This window comes from Podarcis liolepis, assembly GCF_965112155.1.
Source record: "Podarcis liolepis genome assembly, chromosome: 2".
NCBI classification, from domain to species: Eukaryota; Metazoa; Chordata; class Lepidosauria; order Squamata; family Lacertidae; genus Podarcis; species Podarcis liolepis.
The window spans coordinates 104,527,827-104,547,641 of record NC_139555.1 but is presented as its reverse complement, the minus strand read 5'-3'; the positions used below and the strand labels follow the sequence as shown (position 1 = coordinate 104,547,641).

Sequence of the window (19,815 nt, the reverse complement as noted above, 5' to 3'; positions counted from 1 at the left end):
ACGGGTAGTTTTCTCTTCAGGCTCTAGACTAACCGGCACGAGGTCTCGAATGGAGCAGTTTCATTGGCAATCAGTTTGGTGTGACTGCAGGCAGTCTCAGGGAACACCGGTCCACTGTCCATGTGGGCATGGTAGTGCCCGCCTTGGTCATATCGCACCACCTGCAGGGGTTCACTGTGCTCCACAATCTCAGAGGGCAGACGGGTTAAGTGAATCACCCTAAAGGAGGAGAAGCAGAGACATGCCCATTGAATTATTAAACTATACTTGCTACTCAACCAATGTCCCCACATGCCGCTGTCATCCCCTTTGCCCTGGGATAGGGTACCTGTTCACACATTACACTGAACGTAGGTATAAGCTGTCTTCACACATGTAAGTGTAAGAGTGTGCGCTTGTGGGTTTGTACGGCTGTCACTGTGCACTTAAGTACACAGACTGTATACGTGTTGAATGTTACCAACTGTACAAATGCACAGCTCAACACAGATCATACACTTGTTGAATGTAACATGTGAACACCTCTAGGGACAGAAATGTTTTACTCGACAAGTTCAAGATGGTAAGCAACTGACATTCACAGCAGCTATCTAAGTCAATGATATAGAATATAATTATGCTTTTTATTATGTTCTTATTATTGTGCTCCCAAAAATGTGTTCTTAATGTTGGACACTGCCCTGGGATCTTGTGATAAAGGGCAGTACAGTGGTACCTTGGGTTACATACGCTTCAGGTTACAGACTCCGCTAACCCAGAAATAGTGCTTCAGGTTAAGAACTTTGCTTCAGGATGAGAACAGAAATCGTGCTCTGGTGGTGCGGCGGCAGCAGGAGGCCCCATTAGCTAAAGTGGTCTTCAGGTTAAGAACAGTTTCAGGTTAAGAACGGACCTCCAGAACGAATTAAGTACTTAACCCGAGGTACCACTGTATATAAATTGAATTAACCATCATCATCGTATTTACATTTGCTCCTCCTGTGGCGTGTGTGTGTGTGTAAACATACACAGAGAGATATTTTCAATGTTTATTTACAAAACATAATTGAGATTCTTTTTTATAAGAACTGCCAGTTGACAATGGATTTGATCACTTGTATGATCAAATGGAAGAGAAGCATTTTTCTTTTGAATGCAGAAAACCCTGCCTCACACATAAAGAAGCATGGAAGTTAACCTCAGGAAGGACAGTCACTTTCACTATCATCTAAGCATTTTTTGCAAAAAAAAAAAAAACACCCAAAAAAAACCACACCAAAAAAACCCCAAAAGGAGCAGGTGCTTTCAGGTTCCAGTCCTAAGCAGGCTTTCTAGGCAGTCTCAATGAAGTCAATGGGACTCACTTTAGAATAAAGATGCTTAGGACTGCACTCCCAGTTCCATAGGATGAGGGTTCTACTGGTGTTAGTGCCAATTTTCTTCCCAGGGCAAATGCCTACTGGGCAGGGGTGGGGGTAGATTTGCACTGGAACTGCAGCACAGGAGGAAAGGGTTAAAACCTTACCTGTGCACCACCGCCCTCCTACATTGGTTTATCTTAAAGTAAAGACAAGACCTGTTGAATGCACATACACATTTAACACACCGTCTCGTAGTCTGGCGCTGAGCTGCCTCACTGCCTCGCTTTGGCTGCATCACCGTGTGGTTACGTGGTCAGGGAATGAGATTTTTTTAAAAAAGCCTTTTCAAAGTGTAACTGAGCATTTTCAAGTTACTATGCCCTTATCAGTAATCACATTCTTTTAGCACCTTTAAAGGAGCCCATGCGTGTTTAAATTTTAATTGATAACTTAAAAACAACAACAGGCAATTCATAATACAGAAATGCTTTTTAATCAGCTGAGAACTCTCTAATATAATAAAACTGAGTGGGATCCAAGTATGGCTGCAAGGAATGGCGAACCTCTCTCTGTTTTAAATATCTGTGAGTCCCTCTTACCTTTGCTGTATGGAGCGCATGACGTGGTGGGCTCCCTCGCCTTGATACAGCCATGTGTGCTGGCTGTTCCGCACCAGGTCAGTCATCTTCACTTTTTGGCTGCCCATATACTTGTGGAAATCCCGAATGTTCAGCTGCTTAAACTCCTCCAAACTCAGCACACCTAATGGAAGAATGAGAAGAAAGCACAGGCTTAGATTAGCCTCAACCAGAGCCAGGGCCTTCTCAACACTGGCTCCGGCTTGGTGGAACGCTCTGTCTCATGAGACCAGGGCCCTGCGGGATCTGATTTCTTTCCGCAGGGCATGTAAGACAGAGTTATTCCGCCTGGCCCTTGGCTTAGAATCAGGTTGATTCCCTCTCCCTCTTTCTTTTTCCTTTCTCCTCCTGTGAAGAGGCTGCATCTTAATGTTTTAATGTTGTATTTTAATCTTGTTTTTTAAGTTGTATTTTAATCAACTTGTTTTTATTATTGGTTGTTAGCCACCCTGAGCCCGGTCTTGGCTGGGGAGGGTGGGGTATAAATAAAATTGACTGCAGAAAGACCACCGAAGGAGAAGACTGCCCTTCCAAATGAAGAGGCTGGCACCTAGTTCACAGCTTCCAGGTTACAAATACTACAGGTGAGCACAGAGGGACCGAAAACACAACTGAAGATCAGCAGTGCATGCCCAGGAGTCATTTTCATTATGACCGCTCCCAAAATCACGACGACACCAAGACGTACACATAAGGCACTGAACCATGCTGGCTCTCCATTGCGTATTGCAAGGTAATGGAACTAAGCCATGCTTCTGATATGAAAAATATATGAAGGACAGAAAAGGTTTGCCTGTTCCAATGTTCGCTTGTGGTACCTCTGAAAATGATCTCTTTCAGCTTCTGCCTTCTGGAAGAAGGTACAGGGTTATAAAGACTAGGACTAGCTGCCTGAGAAACAGTTTCTTCCCAAATGCGATTTTGGTTTTAAACACATTGTAAGGAGTCTGTATGGGAGTATATTGTATTTAAAAATGGAGTATAAGAGTTTTTAGGGGGTTAACCAGGTTGGGATAGCTGGGATAGCAGGATTGTTGGTTTTTGCATGTCTTATGTAGATTTTTCAATTTCGTTGTTCTGTATGGGACAATGACAATAAAGATTATTGTATTGTAAATATATTTTAAAACTGGCAAAACACTCATTTGGGAAAACTGTTTACAGTGGTACCTCAGGTTAAGTACTTAATTCGTTCCAGAGGTCCGTACTTAACCTGAAACTGTTCTTAACCTGAAGCACCACTAATGGGGCCTCCTGCTGCCGCTGGAGCACGATTTCTGTTCTCATCCTGAAGCAAAGTTCTTAACCTGAAGCACTATTTCTGGGTTAGCGGAGTCTGTAACCTGAAGCGTATGTAACCTGAGGTACCACTGCACCAATACTTGAATTTAAAATAGCACATGGTTGAAAGGAATTTTTTTGTCTGTCTATCTATCTATCTATCTATCTGATGGTCCTTCAGAGACTGATGATCTTAAAAGTTTCAGCTGATTGCTTCTGTCAGCCAAACAGGGAGAGAAGCAGTTTTCAATCGTTCCCCCTTCTGGTCAGCAACCTCTCATACACTCCCCAAATGTGCTCCTGGGGGACGGGGGACCCTTCAGAATGGATTGGGGAGGCAGGGGGCTCACCACTGCTTGTTGTCCACTCAAGCAAAAGCTGCCAGTGTGCATGAGTCACATAAGGAGAGACATGTGCTCTCCTGCTGGAGTGCATGGCCTTGACAGTTTGCCTCTTTGCCTGTTTTCTCACTGTCTGTGACACATCAGGAAAAGGTGACTAGGTGGGAGAGCCAGCTAGCACAGGCTGGCATCATAGGTGGCTTCCTCAGTCACTCTGGTAGAGCTGCCCCTTTCCCTTCTCAGTGCACTGTGACTGAACGCGTCCTGGATTAAGTAACCATAATGAGCCATTGCATCCAAACCAGGAACTATGGTTATAGGGCTCAAAACAAACCGGGATCATAAACCAACCAGGCTGTTTCTACCTCTATAGTCAGAGGCAGCATCCCTTTGAATGTCAGCTGCTGGGAATCACAAGTGGGCAGGCAGAGTGCTGCTGCACTCAGGTCCTGCCTTCAGATTTCTCAAAGACATGTGTTTGGCCACCGTGCAAACAGGATGGAGGGCCCAGATGGGGCACTGACCTCATCCAGAAAGCTCTTCTGATGTTCTTAAGTTTCTGGTTATTCTGAACCTGGTAACCATCGTTTCCTGGTTCAGATATAATAGGAAAATATGGCTAATCAATCTGTGTGTGTGTGTGTGTGTGTGTGTGTGTTCAACCACAGCACATGAAGAAGGGAGGCGAGAAGGGACTCTGCAAGGACAGAGTCCTCAGGCACAAGACTTGTGCGTATCTCGGCATAATAAGCTAGATATCTGAATTGGTCCTATACTTCAGTACTGCAAGTTTGGCATTGGTGGCTCAAATGCTGTGCACACATGAGTAACTAATATAGGAAACTGGCAAGTCTAACAATGAATGAGAAATACTGAAAGCTTCAACTCCGGCTAACTAACTACCATTGCATGTGCATTATAATTGGAGCATCATATATAGGGAGCACCCAAATGCTTTCTCTGTGTACTGGGCAAACAAATATGCCTCTCTAGGGAGTACTGGGGGCACAATAGATATTTTGGAGAAAAATGGATATGATTAGAGGTTTAGATGACAGGACAGCAATGTAGGTTATAGCAGCACTGCCCTTGAGCGCTGGAGTCCTACAGACACTTCCATGTTTCTGTTCCAGCTTCCTCCCCACCAGAAAGGCTAAAGGTTTTAAAAACAAACATAAACCCCAATTTTGTTCTAGACGCTAAACTCTAAGCAAATTGCCATGTACACACAAACACTAACAGAACAACAGTCCTAGTCTACACTTAATTCCCTTAAGCAAAGGGAATAGATTTGGGAGGAGAGGTCAGCTTAGGATAGCCATGATCATCCTTTATTTCCAGTGCACGCACACATTTTCTACCCACTATTCCATCATCAGCTTCAGCCTTCCATGATCTATCACCACATCCAGGTTATGACCCTTGGCTTTCTTGCTGCCACGTTGCTTACAATGGAAACAGCAGCCCTCAGAAAGTGAGGACACCCTAGACGGGGCACCGAGACCTTAATTGAAGCTCTTTAGTTCAGTGGTGTTTACAGTGCTGAAAAAACCAAACAGTGCATCCTCCCTGGTCTCTGCCAAAGACGTCACAAGCCCAGAGGGCACCAGGGCGAGGGCTTACACACCGGATTTGGAGCCCCGTCCTCCATTCACCAAAGTGCTCTTTCCCACTCCAAAGCAACCTCTCCAGGGCCGTGCAGATCATCAGGCAACCTGGCAGTGAGTGGGTGCACTCTGCCCGCTGACTTAATTTGATTAGGAAACGGAGAGGCGTTCAACTTGAAGGCACTCTAATTAGAGCAGGAGAGATCGCAGCGCACATCCGGGCAGCAGGAGGTCTGAAGAGGCCAGCGGGATGCTTGGAAGGCTCCTGGAACCACCGAACCACTAGCCTAAAGCTGAGGGGCTGGAGGGCAATCTGATGGAGAAAACTGACCTCTGCTTCCAACTGCCCAGCAAGAAGCAGACAAAAAGGCACTGTCTCAAAAGAGTGGACCTTCTGTGCTGGTGGAGTGCATGCTGAGAAGCATACTACATCTCCAGGCAACTCTTTTACTATTGAAGCAAAACAAATATATGGTTTTGTACGCACACTGTACACATTACCGCTGCATTTATACCTTGCCCAGCCTGCCTCAGGCAATGCCTTTCTCCCTCCATATGAAGCTTCTTTCGATTTGTGGTGTGTTATGGGGCGGGGTGGCACTGTGGGTTAAACCACATAGCCTAGGACTTGCCAATCGGAAGGTCAGCGGTTCGAATCCCCGCGACGGGGTCAGCTCCCGTTGCTCTGTCCTTGCTCCTGCCAACCTAGCAGTTCGAAAGCACATCCAAGTGCAAGTAGATAAATAGGTACCGCTCCGGCGGGAAGGTAAACGGCATTTCCGTGTGCTGCTCTGGTTCACCAGGCTTAGTCATGCTGGCCACATGACCTGGAAGCTGTACGCCGGCTCCCTCAGCCAATAAAGTGAGATGAGCGCCGCAACCCCAGAGTTGGCCACGCCTGGAGCTAATAGTCAGGGGTCCCTTTACCTTGACCTTTATGGGGCAGGGTGGAAAGATGCAGCAGGGCCTTCTTGGTCACAATTCCAATGACATGGAATCCCCCTTCATGCAGAAACCAAAGCCCCGATCTGCACATGCCTATAATCATTTATTAATTTATATACTGCTTAGATGCCCAAATGGCTTCTAAGTGGCCTATAACTATACAATCAACACATCATTAAAATACACAGCAACACATCCATTGGGGCATTTAAGCATCCTTAATATACAAAACAAAACAAACAAACAATTAGGACAGCTACAATGCACAGTCTATCAGAAGGAAGCATTAATCTCACCATTGCCATCTGGGTCTGCTTTCACGGCAGAGTACATCTCCCGGATACTCTCAGGCGTCATCCACCTGCCGTTTCCTAGACGGGTGTGTGTCAGTACCTGAAATTACAAAGAGTTTGCTTTCTTGGCAACTATGGGTGAGAATGTAAAACTGAATCCAGTGTATATCCACACACACAAATAGTGTACTTGGGAGAACTTGTACTGTGTTGCAGGGTAGGTGGGTGAAAGTCCAGGGGAAGCCTATGCTTATTCTCATAGAACTTATACTATGGTTTAGCGCTACATCTGGCCATATGCGGTGGGCTTCCAGAAGGACAATAAAGTACAGTGGTACACCGCATGACGAATGCCTCGCAAGACGGAAAACCCGCAAGACGAAAGGGTTTTCTGTTTTGGAGGCGCTTCGCAAGACGAATTTCCCTATGGGCTTGCTTTGCAAGACGAAAGCCCATAGGGAAATCTCCAGGGACCTGTTTTAAATGCTGGTGGTGGGGACCAAAGCCTTTCCCCCCCTCCGGCCTTCAGAAGAGGTCCAGGAAGGCCGGCGGGGGCCGAAAGGCTTTGCTCCCCACCGCCAGCATTTTAAAAGCAGTCTGGCATAGCAGGGAAGCGCTTCCCGCTATCGCGGACGGCTTTTGAAGGCAGGCGGGGGGAGCAAAGACTTTCGCCCCCCGCCTGCCTTCAGAAGAGGTCCTGGACCTCTTCTGAAGGCCGGCGGGGGGTGAAAGACTTTGCTCCCCCCTGCCTGCCTTCCCGGGAGAGCGGAGAAAGGCAGCGCCTTTCTCCGCTGTCGCCGACGGCTTTTGAAGGCAGGCGGGGGCGGAGACTTTCGCCCCCCGCCGGCCTTCAGAAGAGGTCCTGGACCTCTTCTGAAGGCTGGCGGGGGGCAAAAGTCTTTGTCCCCCCTGCCTGCCTTCCCAGGGGCTTTTAAATCGCCCCGGACAGCGGAGAAGTCCTCCGCTGTCCCGGGGCGATTTTAAAATGCCGCCCGCCAGCATTTTAAGATCGCCCCGGACAGCGGAGAAGTCTTCCGCTGTCCCGGGGTTTTTTAAAATGCTGGGGGTGGGAAGAAAAGCCCTTGTCCCCCCCCCCCCCCGCCTTCAGAAGAGGTCGGGGACAGACTGTCACCGGACCTGGTCTGAAGGCGGTTTCCCTAGGAACGCATTAATTGATTTTCAATGCATTCCTATGGGAAACCGTGCATCGCAAGACGAAAAACTCGCAAGACGAAGAGACTTGCGGAACGAATTAATTTCGTCTTGCGAGGCACCACTGTACTGGAGAATGGTAAGGGCGCAGATAATTATTTTTTTTCAGCCTGATTTGGCAATCAATCCAGCTGTGTTTAATTAAATGTTGTTAAAGGTTTAAGATCCACATATAAGTGAGCGTAAGTTTTATATATTCTAACAATTGTCCAACTTTAATATTCAAAAACTTGGAAAAGTAACTGAAAACCAAGAAAGCTGGCAAAGAAATGACGGGAGCAAGAAGTTAATAGCGCATTTAAGAAACCTAAACAAACAAGAACAGATGCTGAAAAGCTGGGATTCAATGATATGACAGCTAAGACTTTCCCAATAAGGAAAATAAATGTTAGGCGTTATGAATCAAGAATATCAACCCGTGCTCTTCTCAATACCTCCTTGAGCTGCAGCTGTCCATCCTGGTTGTGGTCCAGTAGATTAAATATATCCATCTGGCTGATATCTATCATTTCGATTGCTTCCTCATAGTCGTCTGTGGGCAGAATCTGACTTTTCTGCAGCCCTTTCAGCTGAGCCAAGTGGATAATTAACTTGCATTCATCCTCACTCAGGAAGTCTGGAATTTCTACCAGGAGAGAAAAGTGAATTTGTTTATCAAAAGGTGAACACCAAAAAACACAAGCAGCTTTCTTAACATTTTCGCATTGCAAGGGAAAAATATTAACAAGAAACTAATACACATATAGCCACCATCTTTGATAGAATCAATGAAAAATTTAAAAACAGACACAGGGAACTAAACCACATGCTTGCCAAACCAAAAACGTTTTCAATTCATAAGGAGGAGGCCTGCCTAAAGATTATTTCCCTGATTTGAGCCTGGGACCTCTGCACATGAAATGTAAGCTGTTCCACCTGGCTAGATCCCCTCCTGGTATCTATACTGGGCTGGGGAATATGACTGCTCCATGATTTGTCCAACTGCTTGCTGCTTGAGGGGATGGGGAAGGGAAGTGCTCTGTGGTGATTATACTGCCTGTGGGTTTGGAGTCTCAACCTCTCTTGCCCCTAACACAATTGCTTTTGACCGAGCATGTGAATGGAGCTACATTTGCTTCTCCTGATGGGGCTCAAACTTCCTTCTCCTGCTTCCCTACTTCTTGCCCTACTGAGTGAGCCCCTGGAGGTGGCTGCTGTCAATGTCTCCACTTGCTGCGTGTGCTGCTCCTTCAGTTCATTGGCAAAAGTCTATTGTCCTTGTCCCAAGAGAATCATAGAATCATAGAGTTGGAAGAGACCACAAGGGCCATCGAGTCCAACCCCCTGCCAAGCAGGAAACACCATCAGAGCACTCCTGACATATGGTTGTCAAGCCTCTGCTTAAAGACCTCCAAAGAAGGAGACTCCACCACACTCCTCGGCAGCAAATTCCACTGTCGAACAGCTCTTACTGTCAGGAAGTTCTTCCTAATGTTTAGGTGGAATCTTCTTAGGTTGCGTTCCTTCTCTGCAGGCCTCCTGCCCAGGGTGCTCTGTGGGTGGGTCTCAACACAAGGATGTCATAAAAACCAGAGATGTTATAAAACATTCTACTGGTCCGTTGACTGCAAATAAATGTTGGCTGATAATGCAGGGATGGGGATCCTCAGGTCCAGGGTGGTCCACCAGGCCTGCCTGCCTAGCCCATGGGATTTCCCCCAGGCCACAGGCCCCCATCTTCAAGTTGCACACATCCCCAGCTGTGCTCAGCATCCTCTTCTAGGGGTCTGGCATGGCTGGAATGTGTTCTTGAACTCTGATGCCTTTTGCTTGCCTGGATGGAGGAAGGAGAGATAACAGAACCTTCTAACTACTGTATGGCTGGAAGAATGCAACTTGCTGTACAGAGAACAGCCACACCCAGTGGTCTGCCCAGTGTTTTGCCTCTGGCCATGTGCGTCATTGGCAGGCTGCTCCCACTCCACACATGAAGGAATGCAGCACCACGCTGGAAAAGGTTCGTCATCCCAGCCTTGCCTTGTGCCCCCAAGCTGTTGCTGTAAGCAGCACGAGAGGACTCCGACTCCTCTCCAGAAGGGATGCCTGGGGACTGGCAGTGGAAAGGGCTGCTGCTGCCTGAGTCACAGGGCTGGTGGATTCTGGGTGCTGCACTGTGGGTGGCATTCAGCTATGTTTTACTCAAGAGAGAACCTCTGAAATTAATGAACATGGCTAAGTTAGGGGCATTAATTTCAAAAGGTCTGGGTGAATACCACTCCGTAATGCAGGAGTATGTTAAGAGGTTCTCTGCCCTTCCCCCTGTGTAGGCAGCATGTGGGCATCATCACTAGCTCACTGATGAACTTTGGCAGCATTTCCAAGAACACTGGGGGCTTGCTTGGATTTTTAAAGCCATTTTTGGATATCCTGTGTTTTGTATTTTCCCCTCTCACACTGAGCAAGACACACCGCATGCTCCAAGAGGGGGGAGGTGGCGTTTCTCTCCCCAACCCCCACCCCATGATTGGCATATACAAAATTCTTCTGCCTGGTATTAAGATTTAAACAAAAGGCACTATTAAAATTTGGCACTTTTTATTGCTTTGCTGTTTTTATTTTGTCCATCCTCAAGACTATCCCATGAAATGCATCTTAACCAAGGGTAGGCAACCTGTGGCCCACGGGGGTCATTTAACCGGCCCACGAGCCGCCCCTGATCTGAGCTGGCCGCTCGGCAAGTCCCCGCATGTTGCACTAAACCGGCGCCCCATGGTGCAGGGACTCACTTCTACAATGCCAGAAATTGCATCTGTGGAGACGCAGACGCCTGAAATCGCAGTCGTGCGCACATGCGCGCACAATCCAGCCCACAGAGGGATCTCTGCTGGAGTAAACCAGCCCAGGCGAGGTAAACCTTGCTGACCCCTGATCGTAACTACAGTGGTACCTTGGGATGTGAACGGGATCCGTTCCGGAGCCCCAATCGCATCCTGAACACGTAAGACATGGCAGTGGGTCGCGTCTCACGGCTTCCGCGCATGCGTGTGACGTCATTTTGACCATCTGCACATGTGCAAGTGGCGAAACCCGGAAGTAACGCACTCCATTACTTCCGGGTCGCTGCGGAGCGCAACCTGAACACACTCAACCTGAAGTGTATTTATCCCGAGGTGTGACTGTATTCCCACTTGGTGAGTGGGGCTTGCGGGTGGCAACTTCTGCAATTCCTTGATGGATGCAGAAATTGAACTCAGATCTAAACCAAGCATTTTATCTCCTAATCTACATTCGAAGAAGTGAGATGCACAAAGATGAATTCCTCGTGCATCTTGATAAAAATTTTAACTGAGATTTTACTTGGCACCGAGCTAGGAAAGTTGAAAGACTGCTACCTACCTCATGGGAAACAGAAAAGCAGAGCGCGCAACTGGCTATGGCCACGTTAACCCTTAACAGAGAACGCGTGTAATCCTCTCCTCAGCTACCCCCAGCTATTAGTCAGAGTGGCATAAAACAAATTAACAATGAGCCAACACAACAAGCAATGCCCCCTAAGGCTCTAGGAGACCTACATTAAACTCCAATGAGATGACAATAAACGTTTTCGACAATTACCCAGGAATAGAGCTATCCACTCGTGTTTCACAGCAGCTCACTTCATGCCAAAATAAGAAGTACACCACCATCCACAATTAATTTCCTGTGGCATGGTTAGAAGATAAAAAAGTTTGCCAATTACATCCTGTGTGTAAACAATGACCCCCAATGTTAAAACTACCCAAACTGGGGGGAAATGCCTCCTAAACAGCTAACAACCAGAATCCGTGGGGCTGGCACTGCCCACCCCCCTTGCCTCTTTAAACAATGGCTGGAGCTCAACAAATGTCTCTTAATTAACTTTGTGATTGCTTTGCCACAAAACACAATAGAGAGGGAAACAAGTGGTGTTTAGAAAATAATGACTAATCCCTGGGTAGGGACAAGGGGGTGGGCCTGAGGGAGTCTCAAACAATGATTCAATCAGAACTCCAAGATATTGGTAGGGGGGAACCATTCAAGCTGATTTGACTGCCCTCATTTCAACACCTGCTAGCCTAAGCCAAAACCTCTGAAAAAAGGCAAACAATCGGGGCCACTGGCAAAGAGAAGAAAACAAAAACCCAGTGACACGGGAGCTTAATGAGAATGCACAAATACAGGGGTGGCCTCTCTGCTATAATAAACCACAACCCGACCAGGAAACCCCTCAGTCTAGATTCCCCTTTGGGAAGGCAGAATTTTAATCGGTCACATTTTGCTGGGGAGGGGCAATGTTCGGAGAGATGAGGAAAACAGCACATCACCACCATCCGCTTCTTGTCCTTTTGGGTTATCTGCTAATCTGGGACTTCCCGGGGGTTTTTGGAAACTACAGAAGAAGCTCTTCCAGATGCACATCGATTCCAAGAAGCATGGCTTTGTGTTATGACATTGGGTACACCGAGATGAGACTCCCCAACTTGCTGGACCATGAGACTATGGCTGAAGCAATCCAGCAATCCACCAGCTGGCTGCCCTTGTTAGCCAGAGAGTGCCATCCGGATGCCAGGATCTTCCTCTGCTCCCTCTTTGCCCCAATCTGCCTGGACAGGTAAGGGCATTTCAGAGTTTACTGTTAAGTTTCATTTGCTCTTGTTCTATCTTGTCCCTCTACCCCAACCAGCTTCTGACCTTGAGATAGCTGCATGGACATCCCATCTCCCACATCCCCAATCCTGGATCTCCCTTTTGCCCTTTGCTTTATATGCTCCAGAGACGCAGGTGGTGCTGTGGGTTAAACCACAGAGCCTAGGACTTGCCGATCAGAAGGTCGGCGGTTCGAATCCCTGCAACGGGGTGAGATCCCGTTGCTCGGTCCCTGCTCCTGCCAACCTAGTAGTTCAAAAGCATGTCAAAGTGCAAGTAGATAAATAGGTACTGCTCCGGTGGGAAGGTAAACGGCGTTTCCGTGCACTGCTCTGGTTTGCCAGAAGCGGCTTAGTCATGCTGCCCACATGACTTGGAAGCTGTACACTGGCTCCCTCGCCAACAAAGTGAGATGAGTGCCGCAACCCCAGAGTCGGTCACGACTGGACCTAATGGTCAGGGGTCCCTTTACCTTTACCTTATATGCTCTGGCTATTTTCCCATACACTGACTTCAATCAGTTTTGGCTTTAAGCAATCTGCAATGACACTGTAAATGCAGCATTAGCTACATTTGATACCTCTTCCACATTTGCAGTATTTGGCATAATAAGTCATGGATAATGATAAGCGCATTTAAGCCTTGTGTAAAAATGCTTGTGTGTAATTTATATGTAAACACTTCAGCCACTCTGTGAATAGAGCCAGCAACTGCCTTGCTGATGACTCAGCTCCTCTCGAAATCACAGTGTGATTTGCAATCAGCTAACTCAATAAATCTAAGACAAGCACAAGACATTGCTGTCTGCTCTACAATAGATTACTACTTGAAGAATGCCCAAAGTGCAATTTGCACCAACATTTTTATTGTTTTGGCACTAAGACAAGACCGATCAGTTTGCCCAGGATTCGATCATTCAATTGATCAATCAGTCAAATCTGGAATGGTGTTAGATGAGCAAGCTTTTCTGACAAGAGAAAAATGTGTTTTGAAAAAACAGATCCCAAAGATCCATGCACATGCAGCTGGAAATTCTGAAACCCTGCCGGTCATTGCAGACAACACTGAGCTAGATTTGTTTGTTTGTTTGTTTGTTTGTTAAGTAAGTAAGTAAAGGACTTAAAAGCCCCACTAAGGACACATTGCTCTAACAAGGTGGTGTACAAGAGATTCAAAACAAAACATCTTTATATAACACCAGGATGGGGGGCATTTTTCGAAAGCGGTTTGCTCCTTTTAAAATGAGGAAAAGCAAGGATTTAAAACATAGTCAAAATAAAACAAAAATCTTAAGAGTTCTCTCAAAGGTAAACAAAGATGGGGATGTACCTATTTCCTGAGAGAGAGAATTCCATAAATGTGACGCCACCGGCAACTTTATGCATCTTACCAACAGGCCAAAGAGCAGGGCCTCAGATGCTGATCCTTCAATTCAGAAATGCTTATACAGATGCAGACGGACTGCCACGCAGTGCACAGTGCTGAGCTATATGGATCAATGGTATGACTGGACATAAGGCACCTTCCTAAAGGTTCAAGCACTACAGCAGCAAAACCAAGCTAAAACTCTGTAATACTTAATTGCTCTGTTTCTCTGCCTGCACGAGGATGACAGTCACAAAAACTAGAACAATGTGCTCCTCTTTGGAAGAAAATGAACATTTATCAACTCAGTAACAATATTGCATTGGAATACGTAATGTAACATAACACATAATGCCGGAAGATAGGGGAAAGAATTATCCCCATCTACTATAGAATTTGGCTTCATCCTTCAATACACTAAGCAAGATGCTTGCTCCTTAAATTTCTAAGCTTGAGGGCATCTGATATGTCCCAAGTGTTTCCATTCAGTGCAAATTGGTTCAAGGGTAATCACAATGAGGATCACGGGGATGGTCTACAAAACATATGGGGAACCTGAGTAACCCTTAACTCAAATCTCAGCGTACCTGATTGCTGTTAGTAAACAACAGAACGTTGCTATCAGAATGAACAACAATGACACCACATTGCAGTGGGTCAAGCAATCAATGCTAATTTTAGAAAATACAGGTAGGTAGCTGTGTTGGTCTGACGCAGTCAATTTTTTTTTTTTTGAAATTGTCCAGTAGCACCTTAGAGACCAACTAAGTAGTTCTGGATATAAGCTTTCGTGTGCACTTCTTCAGATCCAGAACTACTTAGTTGGTCTCTAAGGTACTACTGGTCAATTTTTTAAATTTTTTAAAAAATGCAAAACTATTCAAGTCTTCAACTGATTTTGGAATCATGGAGTAAGATGGGGCCTGCTCTCATCTCTGCTCCATTATGCAGAACATCCAGAGCTAGAGCATCCCCAAGAGGTGGCTGTCCAGCCTCTGCTTGAGGGCCTCCAGCAAGGGAGAACCCCTCCCCACCTGCTGTAGGTAACTGGATCCAGTGTTGGCCTACTGTTAATCATGAATAAACTTATCCTAATGTTCAAACCTGTTTTATTAAAATGATGCTTTGCTCTCCGAAACAAACCCACCAAGACTGACACTGAAATACCCTCTAACTAATGCAAACAATTTTGTTCTTGTTTTATATACTATAAACGCGGGCACGGTTGTGTTACCAACCTAGCTTCCCAAAGCCACACGTCACAGCAGGTTACCGAGAGGGAGAAGGGAAGGCAGCGGGGAGCTTGGTATGAGCGCAGTGGAAGAAGCATCAGACTGTCTCCACTGCTGCATCCACACTGCACTCTCTGTTGCCTCCCTGTCCCTAGTAAGTGGCAGCGACACAAGTGTCGGGAAGCCAGGTCAGCAACTCAGCCCTGCCTACACTACTGCGGAAGCAGTGATGGTAAACAGAGACTAAGGCAGGGTGGGGAACCTCTGGCTTGCCCTTAGCTGCTCGTGGTTGCTCTGGGATAGCTTAACAGGCACTTGGAATCATAGAACTGTAGAACTGGATGGCACCCCGAGGGTCTTCTCGTCCAACTTTGCTCACAAAGTTTTGAAATGAGTTCATCTTTCTCTCTCTAGGCTCATCTACCCGTGCCAAAGTTTGTGCAAAGCTGTCAGGAATAGCTGTGCCCCAGTCATGGCTTGCTACGGCTACCCTTGGCCTGAAATCCTGAACTGTAACAAATTCCCTGAAGATCATGAGCTGTGCATCTCCTCAATCACTGATGAAAGTGCTCCCAGCAGGAGAAGTAAGGCTCTTTGCTGTTTGTACTTGTCATGGAACACCTATACCCTGACACAACCGCACAATCTGGACAGAAATCCACAAAGCTGAGAAGGTGGGAGGGTGTTTGGAGTCTATGTGATAAAGCTTAAGTTTGGCTTTTTCTCAATTCAGAGGAACCCATAAGAGCCAAAAAGCGTATGAAGTACCAACATCTTTTAATCAGGAAACAGAAAAAAACCATTCAAAACCGTACTGAGGTTTTGTACATAGATTTTACAGTTAGAGCTGTAAAAGTAACCTCTGAAGTTAGTTCTTCATAGCCTCCCCTATTACAAATGCTCTTGGCAGATACCTGAGGGAGTTTAATAATTACATCTATTTTTTTTAAAAAAAATTGTGCCTATTTAAAGTTGAGAGATAAAGACTTACCCAAAGTCACACTAATTATTTCACATCAGAGTTGAACACGATGTATGAAGCCACCAAGATATCAAGCAACTGACCCATTTTCTAGAACAGGCATAGGCAAACTCGGCCCTCCAGATGTTTTGAGACAACAATTCCCATCATCCCTGACCACTGGTCCTGTTAGCTAGGGATGGTGGGAGCTGCAGTCCCAAAACATCTGGAGAACCGAGTTTGCCTATGTCTGTTCTAGAATCATAGAATGGCAGAGATGGAAGGGACCACAAGGGTCATCTAGTCCAACCCCACAAAATCTGCAACCCTGAGAACCCAAAATTCTCTGGGTTACATTAGGCTCAAATGAATTCAGTAACTTACTATGTGTTCCAGCAGTGCCCCAGGCCAGCTGCAGGGACTGTGAACTTGAAGAACCCAACTCTCCCAAGGAGATCCTGGAAAACCTTTGCACCAATGATTTTGGTGAGTAAACCACTGCTCTCTGCCTCTTAACCACTCGGTCTGAGAAAACAGTCCTCTAGTCTCAGAATACAAGTCCATTGGATCACCACATTTTCAGCTACAGAAGAAAGGGCAAAACAGGATGAGAGAACAAAGATCCATGACTGGTTCTCCTCTCTCGATAAATTTTGGCAAATACCAGTTGCTAGGGGAGAGGGGATTACAACAGTGGAAGCAGATGAGGGCGAGAATCAAGTCTCTGGCCCCATGTCATTTTCCTAATGGAAATGTGCACTCCTCACAAGCTAAAATTTTCTCCATTAGGGAGAAGCTATGGGAACAGGCTGTGTACACACACATTTTATCTAATAGGAGAAATAGCAGCTGGAGGGGGACTTTCAGTGGGAACATGGGGTGGGGAGAGTTAGCTCTCACAGCATCACAATCTGAGCATGGATCACTCCCCCGATTCCTGACTTCTACTTTCTAAAATTTGAAGATGTGGGGAGTATGATTCTGGATCTCTAGCATGTTGTCTAGCATGGCTCTGAAATTTGCAGGAACTATTTGGAAGTATGAGTTCCTTCGTACTTGTTCAAACCCGTTCTCCACCTACCCCCTGTCATTTGCACACACTCTTCTCTTAAAGCAGGAGTAGACTGCTGGACTACAGCTTCCATCAGCGCAAGCCAACATAGTCAAGGATGATGGGAGCTGGAGTCCGGTAACATCTTAAGGGCAACACACTGGCTACCCCTACCTTAAAGCTATGGAGAAATGGCAAGCTGGTCAGAGGGAGTTAACCTTCTCCTTTATGCAGACTAAAGCAAAGGACAACCAGAAAACCTTCACAAAATTAGCAGGCTCCTTAAATTTCAGCAGAACACCCACCTGCTTCCTATTAAAACATGTTAAAGTTAAAGGTTGAAGTTAAAAGTGCATTGTGTCTAGCACTATTTTAACACACAGAAAACACAGGGCGATCATACATAGGACTTTAAAAAAGAAAGCAAATTATCAAAGTATATGTGTGTGTGTGTGTGTGTGAGAGAGAGAAGATGATTGGACATCTTTGTTATCAGTGATCATCAGCTAAACTAATCTTCCTAAAATGAATTTGTTTTTGTAACAGAAACTGGGTAATAAATTCTGGAGATATGAGAATTTCACTGGACTAGAACCGTTGTCTAAGCTTGCTACATGAAGTACGGAACAAAGGTGTACATCACCAGGAGTGGGGAACCTTTGGCTCTCCAGCGGTTGCTGAACTACAGTTCCCATTATCCCTGGTCATTAGCCATGCTTGCTGGTGGGTCAAAAGTTTTCTACCCCTAGTGAAGGTTGCAAGACAGTGAAGAGCATCCATTCTTTGCATCACTAAAACAGTGATAAAGCAGCTAGTTACCTATTTTATTGGCAGTTTGATGTCTCTAGTCTAATGTGCATTTGTTCCAGCTGTGAAAATAAGGATTTCCAGAAAGAACAAGACCTCCACCATTGCTGACTTTGACCTTGACTCCAGGCTGGAAGTTCTGAAGCATGGCCCCCTTCTGAAGACTGAAACCCACTCCAAACTCCAGCAGTGGCTGAACTTAGATGCTACCTGTGTACACAACATTATGAGAGGCACAAACACAGGCGTCTATCTGATCTGTGGTGAGGTGCAGAATGACAAAGTTGTGGTGGTGAACAAGGCCTATGCATGGCACAAGAGGAACCGAAATCTACAGGCTGCTGTGCGGCGATGGAAACATTACAAGTGCCGGGCCTGAACTGCTTATAGCTCTGGTATGAAATGATAGAAAGATGCTCTCTTGTTTGTATCTGAAAGGTCTTCAGCATATCTGCAGCAGAGTTTAAAAAGTAATAGATATAGTCTACATAGTAAAAATCATACACCACTGCACCAAGAAAGTAGTTTTCAAACGGCTCTGAGGAGCCCTGGAGTTTTCTACAAGCCTAACTGGGGCTTCTCAACGAGAAAGTCAGTAATGGTTCACAAGCTTCTTTGAAAGATAGTTTGTCCACCATTGCAGATATTCTGCAGTGCTGGATTCTTTGCTGCATGGGAAGCACAGCAACCAGGAAACAAATCACAAGTATTTATAGTAATAGGCTGGTTTGTTCACTTCATCTCCTGCAAACCTACTTTCCTGGCCACTTCTTTCATCCATACCATGCAGGAATGGCTCACCCGGTGGAACCAGAGCTTCAACAATAATCTTGTGGCAGCAGTATTGCAATGGCTTCCTGGGAGAGCTGAAGTGGCAGCTAGGCTGGGGCTGAATGGGTACACTGATGGGTGCACGATTGGCTTTAGCAGTCTGCCTGCACAGCCCTGACCTTGCTGCTACCTCACCTCCTCCCACTACTGGTAAGTGGCAATAACTAGGCTCAGCTGCCACAGGCTAAGCTACTGTGGCAGCTCCACCTGACCTGTCAAGCTGCTCCTGACTCCTCTTCATCTTCTACCCATCAGGCTTTTGCCGTCACCCATCCTTCCCTCACTCCAGGACATTTTATTTTGCAGTTTTACACAAAATATGTAAAAAAAAAAAAAAACCCACACACTGCCTGAGGGACACCCTTGCGATCTGCAAACTATGAATACTATGTATTTAGAAACTAATGACAGCAGTGTGTGTTCCTTAAAAATGCTGGTTGCATTAAAAGGATTTAACAAGAAAGTTGTTTAGTTTCTCATTAAGACTTTCCTTTGAAAAAACACAATTAACAACATGGGGATCTTTTACACGGATTTTTTAAAAAACAAAAACAAAACCTGTCGCATATAACTGTGCTTGCTAGGAGCTCCCGCTTCAAGTTAAACGTGTGTTTGTGGAGTGTCTGTCATATTGCTGCTGGTTGTTTCTGAACCTCAGGCAATGCTGAGGTTCAGAAAATACAAATTCCTCAGAAAATGCTGACAACAGCTGACAACAGCAGAGCTTCTAAGAGGTGGATGAAAAATGTGTGTGTGTGTGTGTGTGTGTGTGTGTATTTTCTTGCTGGCTACAGAAATTATTGTTGCCTATCAAGCTCAACTGCAATTTGGAAATCCTCAATTAATACTATTCCCTGGCGTAACCAGTTCAATCCAGTAAAGATTGATCTACAACTGGTGGAAACGGATTAGTCAGGCACCAATGTAAGAGGAGTCAAGCATGTGTCACACCACCGTTTTCTATCTTTGTACCCACCCCCATCCACCCACTTTCTCTTAAGGAGCAAAGAAGGGAGGGGCAATGAGAACTGTGGAGTTTTTACGAAATTTCAGCTGTTGACACTGCACGAGAAAGAGGCAAAATCTGCTCTTCTACACAGCGGTTAAAGGCAAAGGAATCTTGTCTTCTTTTGCACCTGGTTACTTTAGAGAGAGTAGGTGAAAGACCATAGTACATAGTAAAAAAAATTCAGTATCAGTTAGGGTTAAGAAATAGATCCTGGGTCTGAAAAATTAACAGACTACTGCTATAAAGGATGTTCACATG

General features: G+C 45.8%; 2 protein-coding genes across 3 annotated transcripts in view; one reads left to right on the top strand and one right to left on the bottom strand.

Moving 5' to 3' along the window:
- The window catches only part of P4HTM (prolyl 4-hydroxylase, transmembrane), a 31,134-nt gene that overhangs the window by 7,941 nt on the left and 3,378 nt on the right, over positions 1-19,815 (bottom strand). For both annotated transcript variants that reach the window (XR_014523038.1, XM_083492202.1), the window contains exons 3-6: positions 8,092-8,282; positions 6,449-6,545; positions 1,940-2,102; positions 34-219 (exon numbers count right to left, since the gene is read on the bottom strand). Coding sequence is in view for 1 of the 2 variants with exons in the window: in XM_083492202.1 (XP_083348328.1) it covers positions 34-219; positions 1,940-2,102; positions 6,449-6,545; positions 8,092-8,282 (637 nt within the window). In the remaining variant the exon portion in view is untranslated. The remainder of the gene's footprint in view (positions 1-33; positions 220-1,939; positions 2,103-6,448; positions 6,546-8,091; positions 8,283-19,815) is intronic.
- Positions 11,838-18,376, top strand: LOC310702035 (secreted frizzled-related protein 5-like). The gene is made up of 4 exons (XM_083493662.1): positions 11,838-12,266; positions 15,313-15,482; positions 16,259-16,345; positions 17,780-18,376. Exons 1-4 carry the CDS (start codon positions 11,947-11,949, stop codon positions 18,094-18,096), a joined length of 894 nt encoding a protein of 297 aa, XP_083349788.1. The 5' UTR covers positions 11,838-11,946; the 3' UTR covers positions 18,097-18,376.

What these genes read in the sequence shown, in the direction of transcription:
- LOC310702035 (XM_083493662.1), top strand. Translation starts at nt 11,947, where the DNA reads ATGTTCGGAGAGATGAGGAAAACAGCACATCACCACCATCCGCTTCTT. An exon ending in GCCCCAATCTGCCTGGACAG is followed by an intron (nt 12,267 to 15,312) that starts GTAAGGGCATTT and finishes TTCTCTCTCTAG; the next exon opens with GCTCATCTACCCGTGCCAAA. An exon ending in AAGTGCTCCCAGCAGGAGAA is followed by an intron (nt 15,483 to 16,258) that starts GTAAGGCTCTTT and finishes GTGTTCCAGCAG; the next exon opens with TGCCCCAGGCCAGCTGCAGG.